The sequence below is a fragment of the Dendrobates tinctorius genome, unplaced genomic scaffold, assembly GCF_039654945.1.
Source record: "Dendrobates tinctorius isolate UK_male_01 unplaced genomic scaffold, ASM3965494v1 ptg000128l, whole genome shotgun sequence".
Classification (NCBI taxonomy): Eukaryota; Metazoa; Chordata; class Amphibia; order Anura; family Dendrobatidae; genus Dendrobates; species Dendrobates tinctorius.
This window is the reverse complement of record NW_027361796.1, coordinates 20,394,168-20,411,850: the sequence shown is the minus strand read 5'-3', so window position 1 is coordinate 20,411,850 and position 17,683 is coordinate 20,394,168. Positions and strand designations below refer to the sequence as shown.

General features: G+C 48.4%; 1 protein-coding gene across 1 annotated transcript; it reads right to left on the bottom strand.

The window, feature by feature from the left end:
* Positions 1 to 1,651: 1,651 nt before the first annotated feature.
* LOC141047582 (perilipin-2-like) lies at positions 1,652 to 6,278 on the bottom strand. The gene is made up of 8 exons (XM_073542728.1): positions 6,172 to 6,278; positions 6,036 to 6,078; positions 5,153 to 5,348; positions 4,313 to 4,395; positions 3,981 to 4,233; positions 3,002 to 3,186; positions 2,371 to 2,505; positions 1,652 to 2,292 (listed from the first exon to the last, which is right to left on the bottom strand). The coding sequence occupies exons 2-8, from the start codon at positions 6,060 to 6,062 to the stop codon at positions 1,918 to 1,920; spliced, it is 1,254 nt and encodes a 417-aa protein (XP_073398829.1). The 5' UTR covers positions 6,063 to 6,078; positions 6,172 to 6,278; the 3' UTR covers positions 1,652 to 1,917.
* Between the last annotated feature and the right edge of the window lie 11,405 nt (positions 6,279 to 17,683).

The window sequence follows — 17,683 nt, the reverse complement described above, 5'->3', positions numbered from 1 at the left end:
CCAGGAAGACCAGCACTGGGCACAACAGGCAGGTAGCACCTACCTGCCTATGAAGGTTATATTAAAATAAAAAAGCCTTCGCAGTATAGAGGGGTATTCCCATCTCAAAGATCCTATCCAAATATGAAGTGGGTGTAAAATTAGCAAATACCTCCAATTATAAAGTGTGGTATAGCTCTTCTGATTCACCAGGTCCCTTCCCTCATGTGCAGGACTTTAGTATCTATGGTTACAACCACTAGCACCTCTGTATCAGTGGCCGTAACCATGGAAAGCCAACGCCCTGCAAATGAGGAAAGACCGTGACTAGCAAAAAAAAATTCTGTAGTTGTACATATCCGGATGGTTTTGGGAGATGGACTACCCCTTTAACACCACCTTGGCACCTGTACCCAACCTCCCCTTTGGTTGACAGCTCTGGCTTTGTGGAGCCAAAGATGGGTGCAGAGAGAAATTGGAAAACCCAGCAGGTGGGCTTGGGTATGCAACTATTTAACCAAGCACCTGTACTTGGATTGAGTAGTAGTTCTGTTTGTAAGAGTCCCTTTAATTAACTGACCAATGGTGTGTGGAGGGGTGTTTAAGACATGAGTGTTTTCCCTCCCATCAACTTAAGGGCAGTGCTTGAAAAATCATAAGATATTCCCCTTGCCAGGGAAGTGTAACTCTGGTATGCATCAGCAGACACTGAGTCTTAAGACCCAGCAGCTTCTTTCCTTATACCCAGCGATCACATGATCACTGACTAGGGAAGAACTCAATGTACAGCAATCAGGAAAGTAGAGCCTGTAATAAAACACCTCTACGGGGACTCAGGCAGCCCTCTTTCTGCAAGAGTTTGCTTAAGCAGCACTGACAATTTAGAATATCAATGCATTTTACATGAGCACTGGCACATTTGGGCAATTCATCAGTATTTAAAGGGAACCTGCCAGCAGGACTGTGCACAGTAACCAACAATGTCAGCCTGGGGCTGTTACACCTATTAAAATGATACCTTGGTTGATCAACCATAACATGGATTTCATCTTTATTTTCAGTTTTGTATTAATGATATGCTTGTGCCTAAGGCAGGGTTGGTGTATGTGGTGTTCTCATTAGATATTCAGAATGCAAACCGCTAACATCACTGACCTGCCCCCTAGGTTGCATAATGAATATCTGTATATACTTTAAAACCCTTCTACATGCAGGTACCAGTTGTGGCACCTGACCTGCAGCAAAATTGCATGTTGTGTGCTAATCATTTTATATTCAACTGGGGAAGGGGCCCTGCAGAGTACTGATAGCAGCTACTGTGAGGAAAGAAGTTCGGCTATCTGAGCTGCTACTGCGCAGGCAGCGCCATCTTGGTGGAGGAATTCAGTAAGATGGCACTACCAGAACATGCTCAGCAGCAGCTATTGTATCACAGCTAGAAATCCTGGCGATATCTGAACTCATCTAGGGAGGGGGTGGGAGAATTCTCACTTCTCCTACCATGGTATTTAGTCTGTAACAAGCCGTTAGCATCTTTGTAGGCTCCAGGTAGTGTCTACAGATTGAGGATTTGTCTTACTATAGGAGCAATGTTTCAGGAAGTCATACATACCACAAGGTGTGCTAGTCAAATATTATGTTTGGTTGAATGTACACATTTGACACAGAAAAGTCAATGCAGCATTTTATTAATACAAAAGTGCACAGAACAGTTGACAGTGTACATAGTGGAGTCAATACATTAGTGATATCAGATTTGTGAGGATAAGGAAAACAGTCCAAGAGTAAGACAAAGTCCAGTGCTAGAGACCACTCCTGTCACATGGTCAGTTGCTAGTTACTGACGTTCAGATTAAGGTGGAAGATAAGGAGTTGGCAAGAGGCAAATTATGTAGTGGTGCACGACCATTTAGGCGATCAAGTGCTTCTCAGAATAACTTACTCCTCTTTGATAGAATCTCCTCCATCAAGTTCTTGCTCACCATGTTGGCTACTAGCTAGTTTTGGATAGAAAGGACCTACCAGCCAATTAAGTGGAGTGTTGTTTATGAAGTAGTCCAGCACATCATCCATACCATCCTTTATTTTTGTGAACTTGTCCTTTGTGGTGGTTAAAAGGCTGTCAGACATTTCTCTGAAGGAAGAGGCAGAGTGGAAGTTTTGGTAGACATCTGTAGCCATGGCACTAACACTATGAACCTTGTTCTGAATGTTCTGTGGAAGACCGTGAACACTGGAGACCAGAGACAAGCATGTAGTCTGCAGGTGCTGAGTGAGATTTCGGGCAATAGTCAGGGTGCGGGATTCAATTTGCTGTAATTAGAAGTTGACATGTTACATTTTAATATACAAATGATGCCTAGCATAAGCCTTCTGAAGCAATGTCATTACCTCTGCATCCTCAGTGTCCCCACCAGCATCTGCTCCTGTGCCTCTTGTCCACTCCACCCACTTGTTGTATATCTTCTCCTGTGCATCATGGATCTTCTGATTAGCACCATTCATGTTCTTTTTTGCATAATCAATCTATACAAGAAAAATTCGTGCATTGTTTCATGTTCTGTAGCTGTTCAAGTTGTCATAGTCAACATTACAGGAAATCTCATGACAGGCTTCATGCAAAAGAGTTTTGTACACATTTTACTGGAAGCAGGTGACATTATATTCATCATTTTGTGGTATAAACATGGAGACAATTCACATTATAGAACTTGTAAAGCAACATAGCAGTTACATACATAACATTTTGCTTTAAGGAATTTCTAGGAACTGGTAACTCTTGTACAAGTGAGGGGCTACAAACAACCAGTTAAGAAGCTGACCTACAATACTACACAACCTGCAGAAAGGGAGTCTTCTGGTGGCTGAGTCAATTAGATTCATCCATATGGTCAGAAGTTTGTCTAAGCTAGAAAATGGAGTATTTATGGCTAGTCATTTGTTTAGTCAACATTGCAAGATTAGATACAATGACATTCCATGAAAGTACCAGATGTTTAAGACGACAAGTACATTCACTAACCAGGTCAACAGTGTTCTGGAGCTGAGCAATGGCCTCCTGACTCCTGCATTTTGCATCCTTGATCCTGGTTAAAGCCTGTTGATATGAACGCTTGCGGGCCTTCGTGGAGAGGGATCCCAGGCGCACAAAGTAACCAGGCCCATCTTTGGTGACTTCAAAGCCTTGCGTTTCAGTGGCTTCCTTAGCTATAAGGAAGGAGTTATTAATGCCCAAATACTCACACCCCAGGTTGACACCAGAAAATTGTCCCCAATTAAGGCTTCCCTAGTGGTGATAAAGACCCCTCTACTTTTCAATTTTAGTGTACTATGGTAGAAGGTAATACTTCTCATTACTGTCCCTGCAGTATGTATTATACAATAAACCTGTGACATGCATACTGGGACTTCACAGTAGCATAGCAAATAAAGTGAGTTTTCAACAGTGTTCTAATATACATTCTGTGTGATGCCTTAATAGAATTAACCAGGCATGAAAACCTTAAAATATAGCCCTTTTTGCTAAATTTTTAATCATATACTCAATTCTCTTCCATTATATACACAGCTGGCAGTTCTCAGATGCAGGATGCATGAGCTGCAGAACCTTCCACACAACTAGCTCAAGGATCTCAGGTCAATCTTTTGACCAGAGAGGTTCTTGAATGTAATATGTAGAAGGTCCTTCAGCCTCTGTTCACTTCATGGTAAGCTTCCTTTCTTGCACCAATTAGATCGTATGGGGGGGGGGCACACGCAGATCTCTTGATCAGGAAGGACGCCGTGTGTTCTCTTCCAACATAGGAAGTGGCCGCTGAACTACAAGCCTCATGAAGTGTAGCAAGATTGTTACTACTTGTTGGTTTACCTTTAACTTAGCCATAATGCAGGTTCTTAGAGCAAGCTAGTATTTAGGCTGCCCTGGCAAGTTACCATTTACTCCATCCACCCCAGTCAGTGGACAGATTGGCTTTCCATTAGTATGCTAGGTTTTGGCTTACCCAACTCCTTATCTGTTGGTGGCAGGTAGTGTTCCAGAAGAGATTCAGACCTCGTTAGTGCAGAATCCACACGGTTGCTCATCATCTTCACTACATGGCTTCCCAGAACAGTGTTAATGCTGCCATTCACAACTGCCCTAGTCATCTCCACACCATCTTGCACAGCGCCCTTCGTTTTATCCACTACGCCTGTGATACTATGGATTACAGCATCTCTGGCACCAACAACAGCTTCTGAGGCATTAGCCACAACCTAAGATATATACAAGATGGCACTAGTGTAATCTAAGCTGAAGTGAAATGTAAGGTTCAGCATCATTTTAGCAGCTTACCTTTTCAGGAGGCTGATACAGAATAGGCAACTTCTCCTCAAGCTTGTCCAGTCCAACACAGGCCATATTGTTTGCCAGAGCAACTGTGAGGGGAACAAAGGAACATCTAAAGCCTGTTTCACACTTCCGTTTTTTCAAATCCGTCAAAATCCGTTGTTTTCCGTAAAAAAACGGATCCGCCATTTTTTGCAGGATCCGTTTTTTTTGTCCCATAGACTTCCATTACGGTTACCGCAGATCCGTCAAAAAAACAGATCCGTTTTTAAAAAACGGATCCGTTTGCATCAGTTTCCGTCAAAAAAACGGAAACGGATGCGTTTGGCAGACACAAACGGAAGTGTGAAACAGGCCTAAGGCAGTAGTCATCGCTATTTAGAAGACAGCAGAGATCTTGTGATTAATACTAGGGCTGTTGACATTTGGCCTACTTCCTATGCTAGTAGCGAGTGTACAGCATTCCTAAAACTAAGTCCTTGTGTCATGTCAGAAGCTGAAATACCATCCAAGGCCTTTTTTAGAAGTAGTTAGGGATAGCCCCCTCCCCCCATTGATTGTCACTTAGCATTGTGTACCATATTGCTGGCTGCTGAGTGAGGTAACAGAACTAATCAGCCCACTGGGTCCAATGGAGTGTATAATCCGCCCCCCCCCCGCCCTCCACCCAGCTTAGCCAGGTCATCAGGTAACACATTTTGAATATTTTGGGGAAACAAAGGCTTAAAAAGCCAGTGTTGTAAGAGGTTTAATAAATCCAAATAGCAGACTTTATTAGCCCCATACAAACATACATGAAAAAAGTTGACAATCCTAGGAAGTGAAAACACAAAAAGCTAAACATACTTTGAGGCTCGAGTTTCTGCAGGATTGGCATGGCACTGGTGATGGCCACAGAAGTGATACTCCTCACACTTTTCTCTGCAACGCCACATACAGACTTCAGGTAGGGATGGTTGTCTTTAGTGGTCACGTAGGCAGAGGACACCATGTCATAGGTAGAGCTCACCAGTGGGAGGTTCATTAGCCGTACCACCACATTCTAAGGGGAGAAAAAAAAAAACAAATAAAAAATTTAGTAATGATATCTAGCAGAACAGGACCATAAACACTTTTGTAATAGAAAAGCCACCTGTCCACAATTAACCTGGTACATGGAGAGGTAAAAAAATAAATAAATATCATCGAGTGTTTGAATCTTAGCTGGTTTCTCATGATAGGCAGTTAGGTGATTGGGCAACTTACGACCTTTAGATCACCACTATGCAGCTGTACAAAGTGGCATGTAGTCCATAAGATTAAAACAATAGTATTCTTTAATTTTATACCCCACAAGCCAATAAGCTACTTTAATATATTTTCAGAGGAAAGAGTTTAGGGTCTTCATGGGGGTCAGTGCCTGGGTACAAGCCTATTCTGTGAAGGCACTAGCGATAAAGTACAGTGCCCGCCTCCTACCCTCTCTGGTCTACCTAAAATCTTACTTGCCATCTCAGTGATGGGACAAGACCTGTCTTCACCGACTACAGATTGGGGGGCAGGCATAGGTTATGTATACAGAGGGGGCTCACATTGTCTCTTACCAACACATAGCAGTGATCCCACAGGATAACCCTGTATTTAAGGACAGGAGCCATTAACTAGTAGTGAAGGGGCTCAGACAACACAATAAGTCAGACGATACTCCCTCCATGCCCAGTAACTAACACACAACATAAGCAGTTATTACCTGTTGCTGCTCCACCGTCTCAGCCATGTTACTAAGGGAAAACCTGCAAAAAGCAAAGCACAGTCACCACCAAAGAGGAGACACCGCCCCCTGCTGCCAAACTCCCACAGGCGACCACATTACACCCACCACTCACCTGCACGCCACAAGCACGACCTGCAAGGAATGAATGCCTTCTCGTCGGGCGCCTGCGCACTTATAGGCGGTAACCACGCCCCCTGTCTCCGGGAAAGCTCCCTGCTCTCAGCTGACTGGTGACGTCACGCAGTGTGCTCTCCTGACTGGTCGGAGGGCGCCGTGCAGCGGTCACACAGGGTATGACAGCAGCTGTGTGCTAGAGCGGTGAGCAGGGCCGTGTATGGGCTGAGGTCACGTGCACATATGGCGGTTATTGCTCCGCACAGTGCAGATAGTCCCAGTGGTTCCGCTGCCGGTGTAATGTCTCACTTCTCCCCATACAGGATACATGGCTGCCGGTGTAATGTCTCACTTCTCCCCATACAGGATACATGGCTGCCGGTGTAATGTCTCACTTCTCCCCATACAGGATACATGGCTGCCGGTGTAATCTCTCACTTCTCCCCATACAGGATACATGGCTGCCGGAGTAATCTCTCACTTCTCCCCATACAGGGTACATGGCTGCCGGTGTAATCTCTCACTTCTCCCCATACAGGATACATGGCTGCCGGTGTAATCTCTCACTTCTCCCCATACAGGATACATGGCTGCCGGTGTAATGTCTCACTTCTCCCCATACAGGATACATGGCTGCCGGTGTAATCTCTCACTTCTCCCCATACAGGATGCATGGCTGCCGGTGTAATCTCACACTTCTCCCCATACGGGATACATGGCTGCCGGTGTAATCTCTCACTTCTCCCCATACAGGATACATGGCTGCCGGTGTAATCTCTCACTTCTCCCCATACGGGATACATGGCTGCCGGTGTAATCTCTCACTTCTCCCCATACAGGATACATGGCTGCCGGTGTAATCTCACACTTCTCCCCATACAGGATACATGGCTGCCGGAGTAATCTCTCACTTCTCCCCATACAGGATACATGGCTGCCGGTGTAATCTCTCACTTCTCCCCATACAGGATACATGGCTGCCGGTGTAATGTCTCACTTCTCCCCATACAGGATACATGGCTGCCGGTGTAATCTCTCACTTCTCCCCATACAGGATACATGGCTGCCGGTGTAATCTCTCACTTCTCCCCATACGGGATACATGGCTGCCGGTGTAATCTCTCACTTCTCCCCATACAGGATACATGGCTGCCGGTGTAATCTCACACTTCTCCCCATACAGGATACATGGCTGCCGGAGTAATCTCTCACTTCTCCCCATACAGGATACATGGCTGCCGGTGTAATCTCTCACTTCTCCCCATACAGGATACATGGCTGCCGGTGTAATGTCTCACTTCTCCCCATACAGGATACATGGCTGCCGGTGTAATCTCACACTTCTCCCCATACAGGATACATGGCTGCCGGTGTAATCTCTCACTTCTCCCCATACAGGATACATGGCTGCCGGAGTAATCTCTCACTTCTCCCCATACAGGATACATGGCTGCCGGTGTAATCTCTCACTCCTCCCCATACAGGATACATGGCTGCCGGTGTAATCTCTCCTTCTCCCCATACAGGATACATGGCTGCCGGTGTAATCTCTCACTTCTCCCCATACAGGATACATGGCTGCCGGTGTAATCTCTCACTTCTCCCCATACAGGATACATGGCTGCCGGAGTAATCTCTCACTTCTCCCCATACAGGATACATGGCTGCCGGTGTAATCTCTCACTTCTCCCCATACAGGATACATGGCTGCCGGAGTAATCTCTCACTTCTCCCCATACAGGATACATGGCTGCCGGTGTAATCTCTCACTTCTCCCCATACAGGATACATGGCTGCCGGTGTAATCTCTCCTTCTCCCCATACAGGATACATGGCTGCCGGTGTAATCTCTCACTTCTCCCCATACAGGATACATGGCTGCCGGTGTAATCTCTCACTTCTCCCCATACAGGATACATGCCTGCCGGTGTAATCTCTCACTCCTCCCCATACAGGATACATGGCTGCCGGTGTAATCTCTCACTTCTCCCCATACAGGATACATGGCTGCCGGTGTAATCTCTCACTTCTCCCCATACAGGATACATGGCTGCCGGTGTAATCTCTCACTTCTCCCCATATAGGATACATGGCTGCCGGTGTAATCTCTCACTTCTCCCCATATAGGATACATGGCTGGCGGTGTAATCTCTCACTTTTCCCCTTACAGGATACATGGCTGCCGGTGTAATCTCTCACTTCTCCCCATACAGGATACATGGCTGTCGGAGTAATCTCTCACTTCTCCCCATACAGGATACATGGCTGCCGGTGTAATCTCTCACTTCTCCCCATACAGGATACATGGCTGCCGGTGTAATCTCTCACTTCTCCCCATACAGGATACATGGCTGCCGGTGTAATCTCTCACTTCTCCCCATACAGGATACATGGCTGCCGGTGTAATGTCTCACTTCTCCCCATACAGGATACATGGCTGCCGGTGTAATCTCTCACTCCTCCCCATACAGGATACATGGCTGCCGGTGTAATCTCTCACTTCTCCCCATACAGGATACATGGCTGCCGGAGTAATCTCTCACTTCTCCCCATACAGGATACATGGCTGCAGGTGTAATCTCTCACTTCTCCCCATACAGGATACATGGCTGCCGGTGTAATCTCTCATTTCTCCCCATACGGGATACATGGCTGCCGGTGTAATGTCTCACTTCTCCCCATACAGGATACATGGCTGCCGGTGTAATCTCTCACTTCTCCCCATACGGGATACATGACTGCCGGTGTAATCTCTCACTCCTCCCCATACAGGATACATGGCTGCCGGTGTAATCTCTCACTCCTCCCCATACAGGATACATGGCTGCCGGTGTAATCTCTCACTTCTCCCCATACAGGATACATGGCTGCCGGTGTAATCTCTCTCTTCTCCCCATACAGGATACATGGCTGCCGGTGTAATGTCTCACTTCTCCCCATACAGGATACATGGCTGCCGGAGTAATCTCTCACTTCTCCCCATACAGGATACATGGCTGCCGGAGTAATCTCTCACTTCTCCCCATACAGGATACATGGATGCCGGTGTAAACTCTCACTTCCCCCCATACAAGATACATGGCTGCCGGAGTAATCTCTTCACTCCTCCCCATACAGGATACATGGCTTCCGGTGTAATCTCTCACTTCTCCCCATACAGGACACATAGCTGCCGGTGTAATCTCTCACTCCTCCCCATACAGGATACATGGCTGCCGGAGTAATCTCTCACTTCTCCCCATACAGGATACATGGCTGCCGGTGTAATCTCTCACTTCTCCCCATACAGGATACATGGCTGCCGGTGTAATCTCTCACTTCTCCCCATACAGGATACATGGCTGCCGGAGTAATCTATCACTTCTCCCCATACAGGATACATGGCTGCCGGTGTAATCTCTCACTTCTCCCCCCGTACAGGATACATGGCTACCGGTGTAATGTCTCACTTCTCCCCATACAGGATACATGGCTGCCGGTATAATCTCTCTCTTCTCCCCATACAGGATACATGGCTGCCGGTGTAATGTCTCACGTCTCCCCATACAGGATACATGGCTGCCGGAGTAATCTCTCACTTCTCCCCGTACAGGATACATGGTTTCCGGTGTAATGTCTCACTTCTCCCCATACAGGATACATGGCTGCCGGAGTAATCTCTCACTTCTCCCCATACACGATACATGGCTGCTGGAGTAATCTCTCACTTCTCCCCATACAGGATACATGGCTGCCGGTGTAAACTCTCACTTCCCCCCATACAAGATACATGGCTGCCGGAGTAATCTCTCACTTCCCCCCATACAGGATACATGGCTGCCGGTGTAATCTCTTCTCTCCTCCCCATACAGGATACATGGCTGCTGGTGTAATCTCTCACTTCTCCCCATACAAGATACATGGCTGCCGGTGTAATGTCTCACTTCTCCCCATACAGGATACATGGCTGCCGGTGTAATCTCTCACTTCTCCCCATACAGGATACATGGCTGCCGGTGTAATCTCTCACTTCTCCCCATACAAGATACATGGCTGCTGGTGTAATGTCTCACTCCTCCCCATGCATTATACATGGCTGCCGGTGTAATCTCTCTCTTCCCCCCATACAGGATACATGGCTGCCGGTGTAATCTCTCACTCCTCCCCATACAGGATACTTGGCTGCCTGTGTAATCTCTCCTTCTCCCCATACAGGATACATGGCTGCCGGTGTGATGTCTCACTTCTCCCCATACAGGATATATGGCTGCCGATGTAATGTCTCACTTCTCCCCATACAGGATACATGGCTGCCGGAGTAATCTCTCACTTCTCCCCATACAGGATACATGGCTGCCGGAGTAATCTCTCACTTCTCCCCATACAGGATACATGGCTGCCGGAGTAATCTCTCACTTCCCCCCATACAGGATACATGGCTGCCGGAGTAATCTCTCACTTCTCCCCATACAGGATACATGGCTGCCGGTGTAATCTCTTCACTCCTCCCCATACAGGATACATGGCTGCTGGTGTAATCTCTCACTTCTCCCCATACAGGATACATGGCTGCCGGTGTATTGTCTCACTTCTCCCCATACTGGATACATGGCTGCCGGTGTAATGTCTCACTTCTCCCCATGCAGGAAACATGGCTGCCGGTGTAATCTCTCACTTCCCCCCATACAGGATACATGGCTGCCGGTGTAATCTCTCACTCCTCCCCATACAGGATACATGGCTGCCGGTGTAATCTCTCACTCCTCCCCATACAGGATACATGGCTGCCGGTGTAATCTCTCACTTCTCCCCATACAGGATACATGGCTGCCGGTGTAATGTCTCACTTCTCCCCATACAGGATACATGGCTGCCGATGTAATGTCTCACTTCTCCCCATACAGGATACATGGCTGCCGATGTAATCTCTCACTTCTCCCCATACAGGATACATGGCTGCCGGTGTAATCTCTAACTTCTCCCCATACAGGATACATAGCTGCCGCTGTAATCTCTCACTTCTCCCCATACAGGATACATGGCTGCCGGTGTAATCTCTCACTTCTCTCCATACAGGATACATGGCTGCCGATGTAATCTCACACTTATCCCCATACAGGATACATGGCTGCTGGAGTAATCTCTCACTTCTCCCCATACAGGATACATGGCTGCTGGTGTAATCTCTCACTTCTCCCCATACAGGATACATGGCTGCCGGTGTAATCTCTCACTTCTCCCCATACAGGATACATGGCTGCCGGTGTAATCTCTCACTTCTTCCCATACAGGATACATGGCTGCCGATGTAATCTCTCACTTCTCCCTATACAGGATACATGGTTGCCGATGTAATCTCTCACTTCTCCCCATACAGGATACATGGCTGCCGGTGTAATCTCTCACTTCCCCCCATACAGGATACATGGCTGCCGGTGTAATCTCTCACTTCTCCCCATACAGGATACATGGCTGCCGATGTAATCTCTCACTTCTCACCATACAGGATACATGGCTGCCGGAGTAATCTCTCACTTCTCACCATACAGGATACATGGCTGCCGGTGTAATCTCTCACTTCTCCCCATACAGGGTACATGGCTGCCGGTGTAATCTCTCACTTCTCCCCATACAGGATACATGGCTGCCGGAGTAATCTCTCACTTCCCCCCATACAGGATACATGGCTGCCGGAGTATTCTCTCACTTCTCCCCATACAGGATACATGGCTGCCGGAGTAATCTCTCACTTCCCCCCCATACAGGAAACATGGCTGCCGGTGTAATCTCTTCACTCCTCCCCATACAGGATACATGGCTGCTGGTGTAATCTCTCACTTCTCCCCATACAGGATACATGGCTGCTGGTGTAATCTCTCACTTCTCCCCATACAGGATACATGGCTGCCGGTGTAATCTCTCACTTCTCCCCATACAGGATACATGGCTGCCGGTGTAAACTCTCACTTCCCCCCATACAAGATACATGGCTGCCGGAGTAATCTCTCACTTCCCCCCATACAGGATACATGGCTGCCGGTGTAATCTCTTCACTCCTCCCCATACAGGTTACATGGCTTCCGGTGTAATCTCTCACTTCCCCCCATACAGGATACATGGCTTCTGGTGTAATCTCTCACTTCTCCCCATACAGGATACATGGCTGCCGGTGTAATCTCTCACTTCTCTCCATACAGGATACATGGCTGCCGATGTAATCTCACACTTTTCCCCATACAGGATACATGGCTGCCGGAGTAATCTCTCACTTCTCCCCATACAGGATACATGGCTGCTGGTGTAATCTCTCACTTCTCCCCATACAGGATACATGGCTGCCGGTGTAATCTCTCACTTCTCCCCATACAGGATACATGGCTGCCGGTGTAATCTCTCACTTCTTCCCATACAGGATACATGGCTGCCGATGTAATCTCTCACTTCTCCCTATACAGGATACATGGCTGCCGATGTAATCTCTCACTTCTCCCCATACAGGATACATGGCTGCCGGTGTAATCTCTCACTTCCCCCCATACAGGATACATGGCTGCCGGTGTAATCTCTCACTTCTCCCCATACAGGATACATGGCTGCCGATGTAATCTCTCACTTCTCACCATACAGGATACATGGCTGCCGGAGTAATCTCTCACTTCTCCCCATACAGGATACATGGCTGCCGGTGTAATCTCTCACTTCTCCCCATACAGGGTACATGGCTGCCGGTGTAATCTCTCACTTCTCCCCATACAGGATACATGGCTGCCGGAGTAATCTCTCACTTCCCCCCATACAGGATACATGGCTGCCGGAGTATTCTCTCACTTCTCCCCATACAGGATACATGGCTGCCGGAGTAATCTCTCACTTCCCCCCCATACAGGAAACATGGCTGCCGGTGTAATCTCTTCACTCCTCCCCATACAGGATACATGGCTGCTGGTGTAATCTCTCACTTCTCCCCATACAGGATACATGGCTGCTGGTGTAATCTCTCACTTCTCCCCATACAGGATACATGGCTGCCGGTGTAATCACTCACTTCTCCCCATACAGGATACATGGCTGCCGGTGTAAACTCTCACTTCCCCCCATACAAGATACATGGCTGCCGGAGTAATCTCTCACTTCCCCCCTTACAGGATACATGGCTGCCGGTGTAATCTCTCACTTCTCCCCATACAGGGTACATGGCTGCCGGTGTAATCTCTCACTTCTCCCCATACAGGATACATGGCTGCCGGAGTAATCTCTCACTTCCCCCCATACAGGATACATGGCTGCCGGAGTATTCTCTCACTTCTCCCCATACAGGATACATGGCTGCCGGAGTAATCTCTCACTTCCCCCCCATACAGGAAACATGGCTGCCGGTGTAATCTCTTCACTCCTCCCCATACAGGATACATGGCTTCCGGTGTAATCTCTCACTTCCCCCCATACAGGATACATGGCTTCTGGTGTAATCTCTCACTTCCCCCCATACAGGATACATGGCTGCCGGAGTAATCTCTCACTTCCCCCCATACAGGATACATGGCTGCCGGAGTAATCTCTCACTTCCCCCCATACAGGATACATGGCTGCCGGTGTAATCTCTTCTCTCCTCCCCATACAGGATACATGGCTGCTGGTGTAATCTCTCACTTCTCCCCATACAAGATACATGGCTGCCGGTGTAATGTCTCACTACTCCCCATACAGGATACATGGCTGCCGGTGTAATCTCTCACTTCTCCCCATACAGGATACATGGCTGCCGGTGTAATCTCTCACTTCTCCCCATACAGGATACATGGCTGCCGGTGTAATCTCTCACTTCTCCCCATACAGGATACATGGCTGCCGGTGTAATCTCTCACTTCTCCCCATACAGGATACATGGCTGCCGGTGTAATCTCTCACTCCTCCCCATACAGGATACATGGCTGCATGTGTAATCTCTCCTTCTCCCCATACAGGATACATGGCTGCCGGTGTAATCTCTCACTTCTCCCCATACAGGATACATGGCTGCCGGTGTAATGTCTCACTTCTCCCCATACAGGATACATGGCTGCCGATGTAATGTCTCACTTCTCCCCATACAGGATACATGGCTGCCGATGTAATCTCTCACTTCTCCCCATACAGGATACATGGCTGCCGGAGTAATCTCTCACTTCCCCCCATACAGGATACATGGCTGCCGGAGTAATCTCTCACTTCCCCCCATACAGGATACATGGCTGCCGGAGTAATCTCTCACTTCTCCCCATACAGGATACATGGCTGCCGGTGTAATCTCTCACTTCCCCCCATACAAGATACATGGCTGCCGGTGTAATGTCTCACTTCTCCCCATACAGGATACATGGCTGCCGGTGTAATCTCTCACTTCTCCCCATACAGGATACATGGCTGCCGGTGTAATCTCACACTTCTCCCCGTACAGGATACATGGCTGCCGGTGTAATCTCTCACTTCTCCCCATACAGGATACATGGCTGCCGGTGTAATCTCTCACTTCTCCCCATACAGGATACATGGCTGCCGGTGTAATCTCACACTTCTCCCCGTACAGGATACATGGCTGCCGGTGTAATCTCTCACTTCTCCCCATACAGGATACATGGCTGCCGGTGTAATGTCTCACTTCTCCACATACAGGATACATGGCTGCCGGTGTAATCTCTCACTTCTCCCCACACAGGATACATGGCTGCCGGTGTAATCTCTCACTTCTCCCCATACAGGATACATGGCTGCCGGTGTAATCTCTCACTTCTCCCCATACAGGATACATGGCTGCCGGTGTAATCTCTCACTTCTCCCCATACAGGATACATGGCTGCCGGTGTAATCTCTCACTTCTCCCCATACAGGATACATGGCTGCCGGTGTAATCTCTCACTTCTCCCCATACTGGATACATGGCTGCCGGAGTAATCTCTCACTTCTCCCCATACAGGATACATGGCTGCCGGTGTAATCTCTCACTTCTCCCCATACAGGATACATGGCTACCGGTGTAATGTCTCACTTCTCCCCATACAGGATACATGGATGCCGCTGTAATGTCTCACTTCTCCCCATACAGGATACATGGCTGCCGGAGTAATGTCTCACTTCACCCCGTACAGGATACATGGCTGCCGGTGTAATCTCTCACTTCTCCCCGTACAGGATACATGGTTTCCGGTGTAATGTCTCACTTCTCCCCATACAGGATACATGGCTGCCGGAGTAATCTCTCACTTCTCCCCATACACGATACATGGCTGCTGGAGTAATCTCTCACTTCTCCCCATACAGGATACATGGCTGCCGGTGTAAACTCTCACTTCCCCCCATACAAGATACATGGCTGCCGGAGTAATCTCTCACTTCCCCCCATACAGGATACATGGCTGCCGGTGTAATCTCTTCACTCCTCCCCATACAGGATACATGGCTTCCGGTGTAATCTCTCACTTCCCCCCATACAGGATACATGGCTGCCGGTGTAAACTCTCACTTCCCCCCATACAAGATACATGGCTGCCGGAGTAATCTCTCACTTCCCCCCATACAGGATACATGGCTGCCGGTGTAATCTCTTCTCTCCTCCCCATACAGGATACATGGCTGCTGGTGTAATCTCTCACTTCTCCCCATACAAGATACATGGCTGCCGGTGTAATGTCTCACTTCTCCCCATACAGGATACATGGCTGCCGGTGTAATCTCTCACTTCTCCCCATACAGGATACATGGCTGCCGGTGTAATCTCTCACTTCTCCCCATACAAGATACATGGCTGCTGGTGTAATGTCTCACTCCTCCCCATGCAGGATACATGGCTGCATGTGTAATCTCTCCTTCCCCCCATACAGGATACATGGCTGCCGGTGTAATCTCTTCTCTCCTCCCCATACAGGATACATGGCTGCTGGTGTAATCTCTCACTTCTCCCCATACAAGATACATGGCTGCCGGTGTAATGTCTCACTTCTCCCCAAACAGGATACATGGCTGCCGGTGTAATCTCTCACTTCTCCCCATACAGGATACATGGCTGCCGGTGTAATCTCTCACTTCTCCCCATACAGGATACATGGCTGCCGGTGTAATGTCTCACTTCTCCCCATACAGGATACATGGCTGCCGATGTAATGTCTCACTTCTCCCCATACAGGATACATGGCTGCCGATGTAATCTCTCACTTCTCCCCATACAGGATACATGGCTGCCGGAGTAATCTCTCACTTCCCCCCATACAGGATACATGGCTGCCGGAGTAATCTCTCACTTCTCCCCATACAGGATACATGGCTGCCGGAGTAATCTCTCACTTCCCCCCCATACAGGAAACATGGCTGCCGGTGTAATCTCTTCACTCCTCCCCATACAGGATACATGGCTGCTGGTGTAATCTCTCACTTCTCCCCATACAGGATACATGGCTGCCGGTGTAATCTCTCACTTCCCCCCATACAAGATACATGGCTGCCGGTGTAATGTCTCACTACTCCCCATACAGGATACATGGCTGCCGGTGTAATCTCTCACTTCTCCCCATACAGGATACATGGCTGCCCGTGTAATCTCACACTTCTCCCCGTACAGGATACATGGCTGCCGGTGTAATCTCTCACTTCTCCCCATACAGGATACATGGCTGCCGGTGTAATGTCTCACTTCTCCACATACAGGATACATGGCTGCCGGTGTAATTTCTCACTTCTCCCCATACAGGATACATGGCTGCCGGTGTAATCTCTCACTTCTCCCCATACAGGATACATGGCTGCCGGTGTAATCTCTCACTTCTCCCCATACAGGATACATGGCTGCCGGTGTAATCTCTCACTTCTCCCCATACAGGATACATGGCTGCCGGTGTAATCTCTCACTTCTCCCCATACTGGATACATGGCTGCCGGAGTAATCTCTCACTTCTCCCCATACAGGATACATGGCTGCCGGTGTAATCTCTCACTTCTCCCCATACAGGATACATGGCTACCGGTGTAATGTCTCACTTCTCCCCATACAGGATACATGGATGCCGCTGTAATGTCTCACTTCTCCCCATACAGGATACATGGCTGCCGGAGTAATGTCTCACTTCACCCCGTACAGTATACATGGCTGCCGGTGTAATCTCTCACTTCTCCCCGTACAGGATACATGGTTTCCGGTGTAATGTCTCACTTCTCCCCATACAGGATACATGGCTGCCGGAGTAATCTCTCACTTCTCCCCATACACGATACATGGCTGCTGGAGTAATCTCTCACTTCTCCCCATACAGGATACATGGCTGCCGGTGTAAACTCTCACTTCCCCCCATACAAGATACATGGCTGCCGGAGTAATCTCTCACTTCCCCCCATACAGGATACATGGCTGCCGGTGTAATCTCTTCACTCCTCCCCATACAGGATACATGGCTTCCGGTGTAATCTCTCACTTCCCCCCATACAGGATACATGGCTTCTGGTTTAATCTCTCACTTCCCCCCATACAGGATACATGGCTGCCGGAGTAATCTCTCACTTCCCCC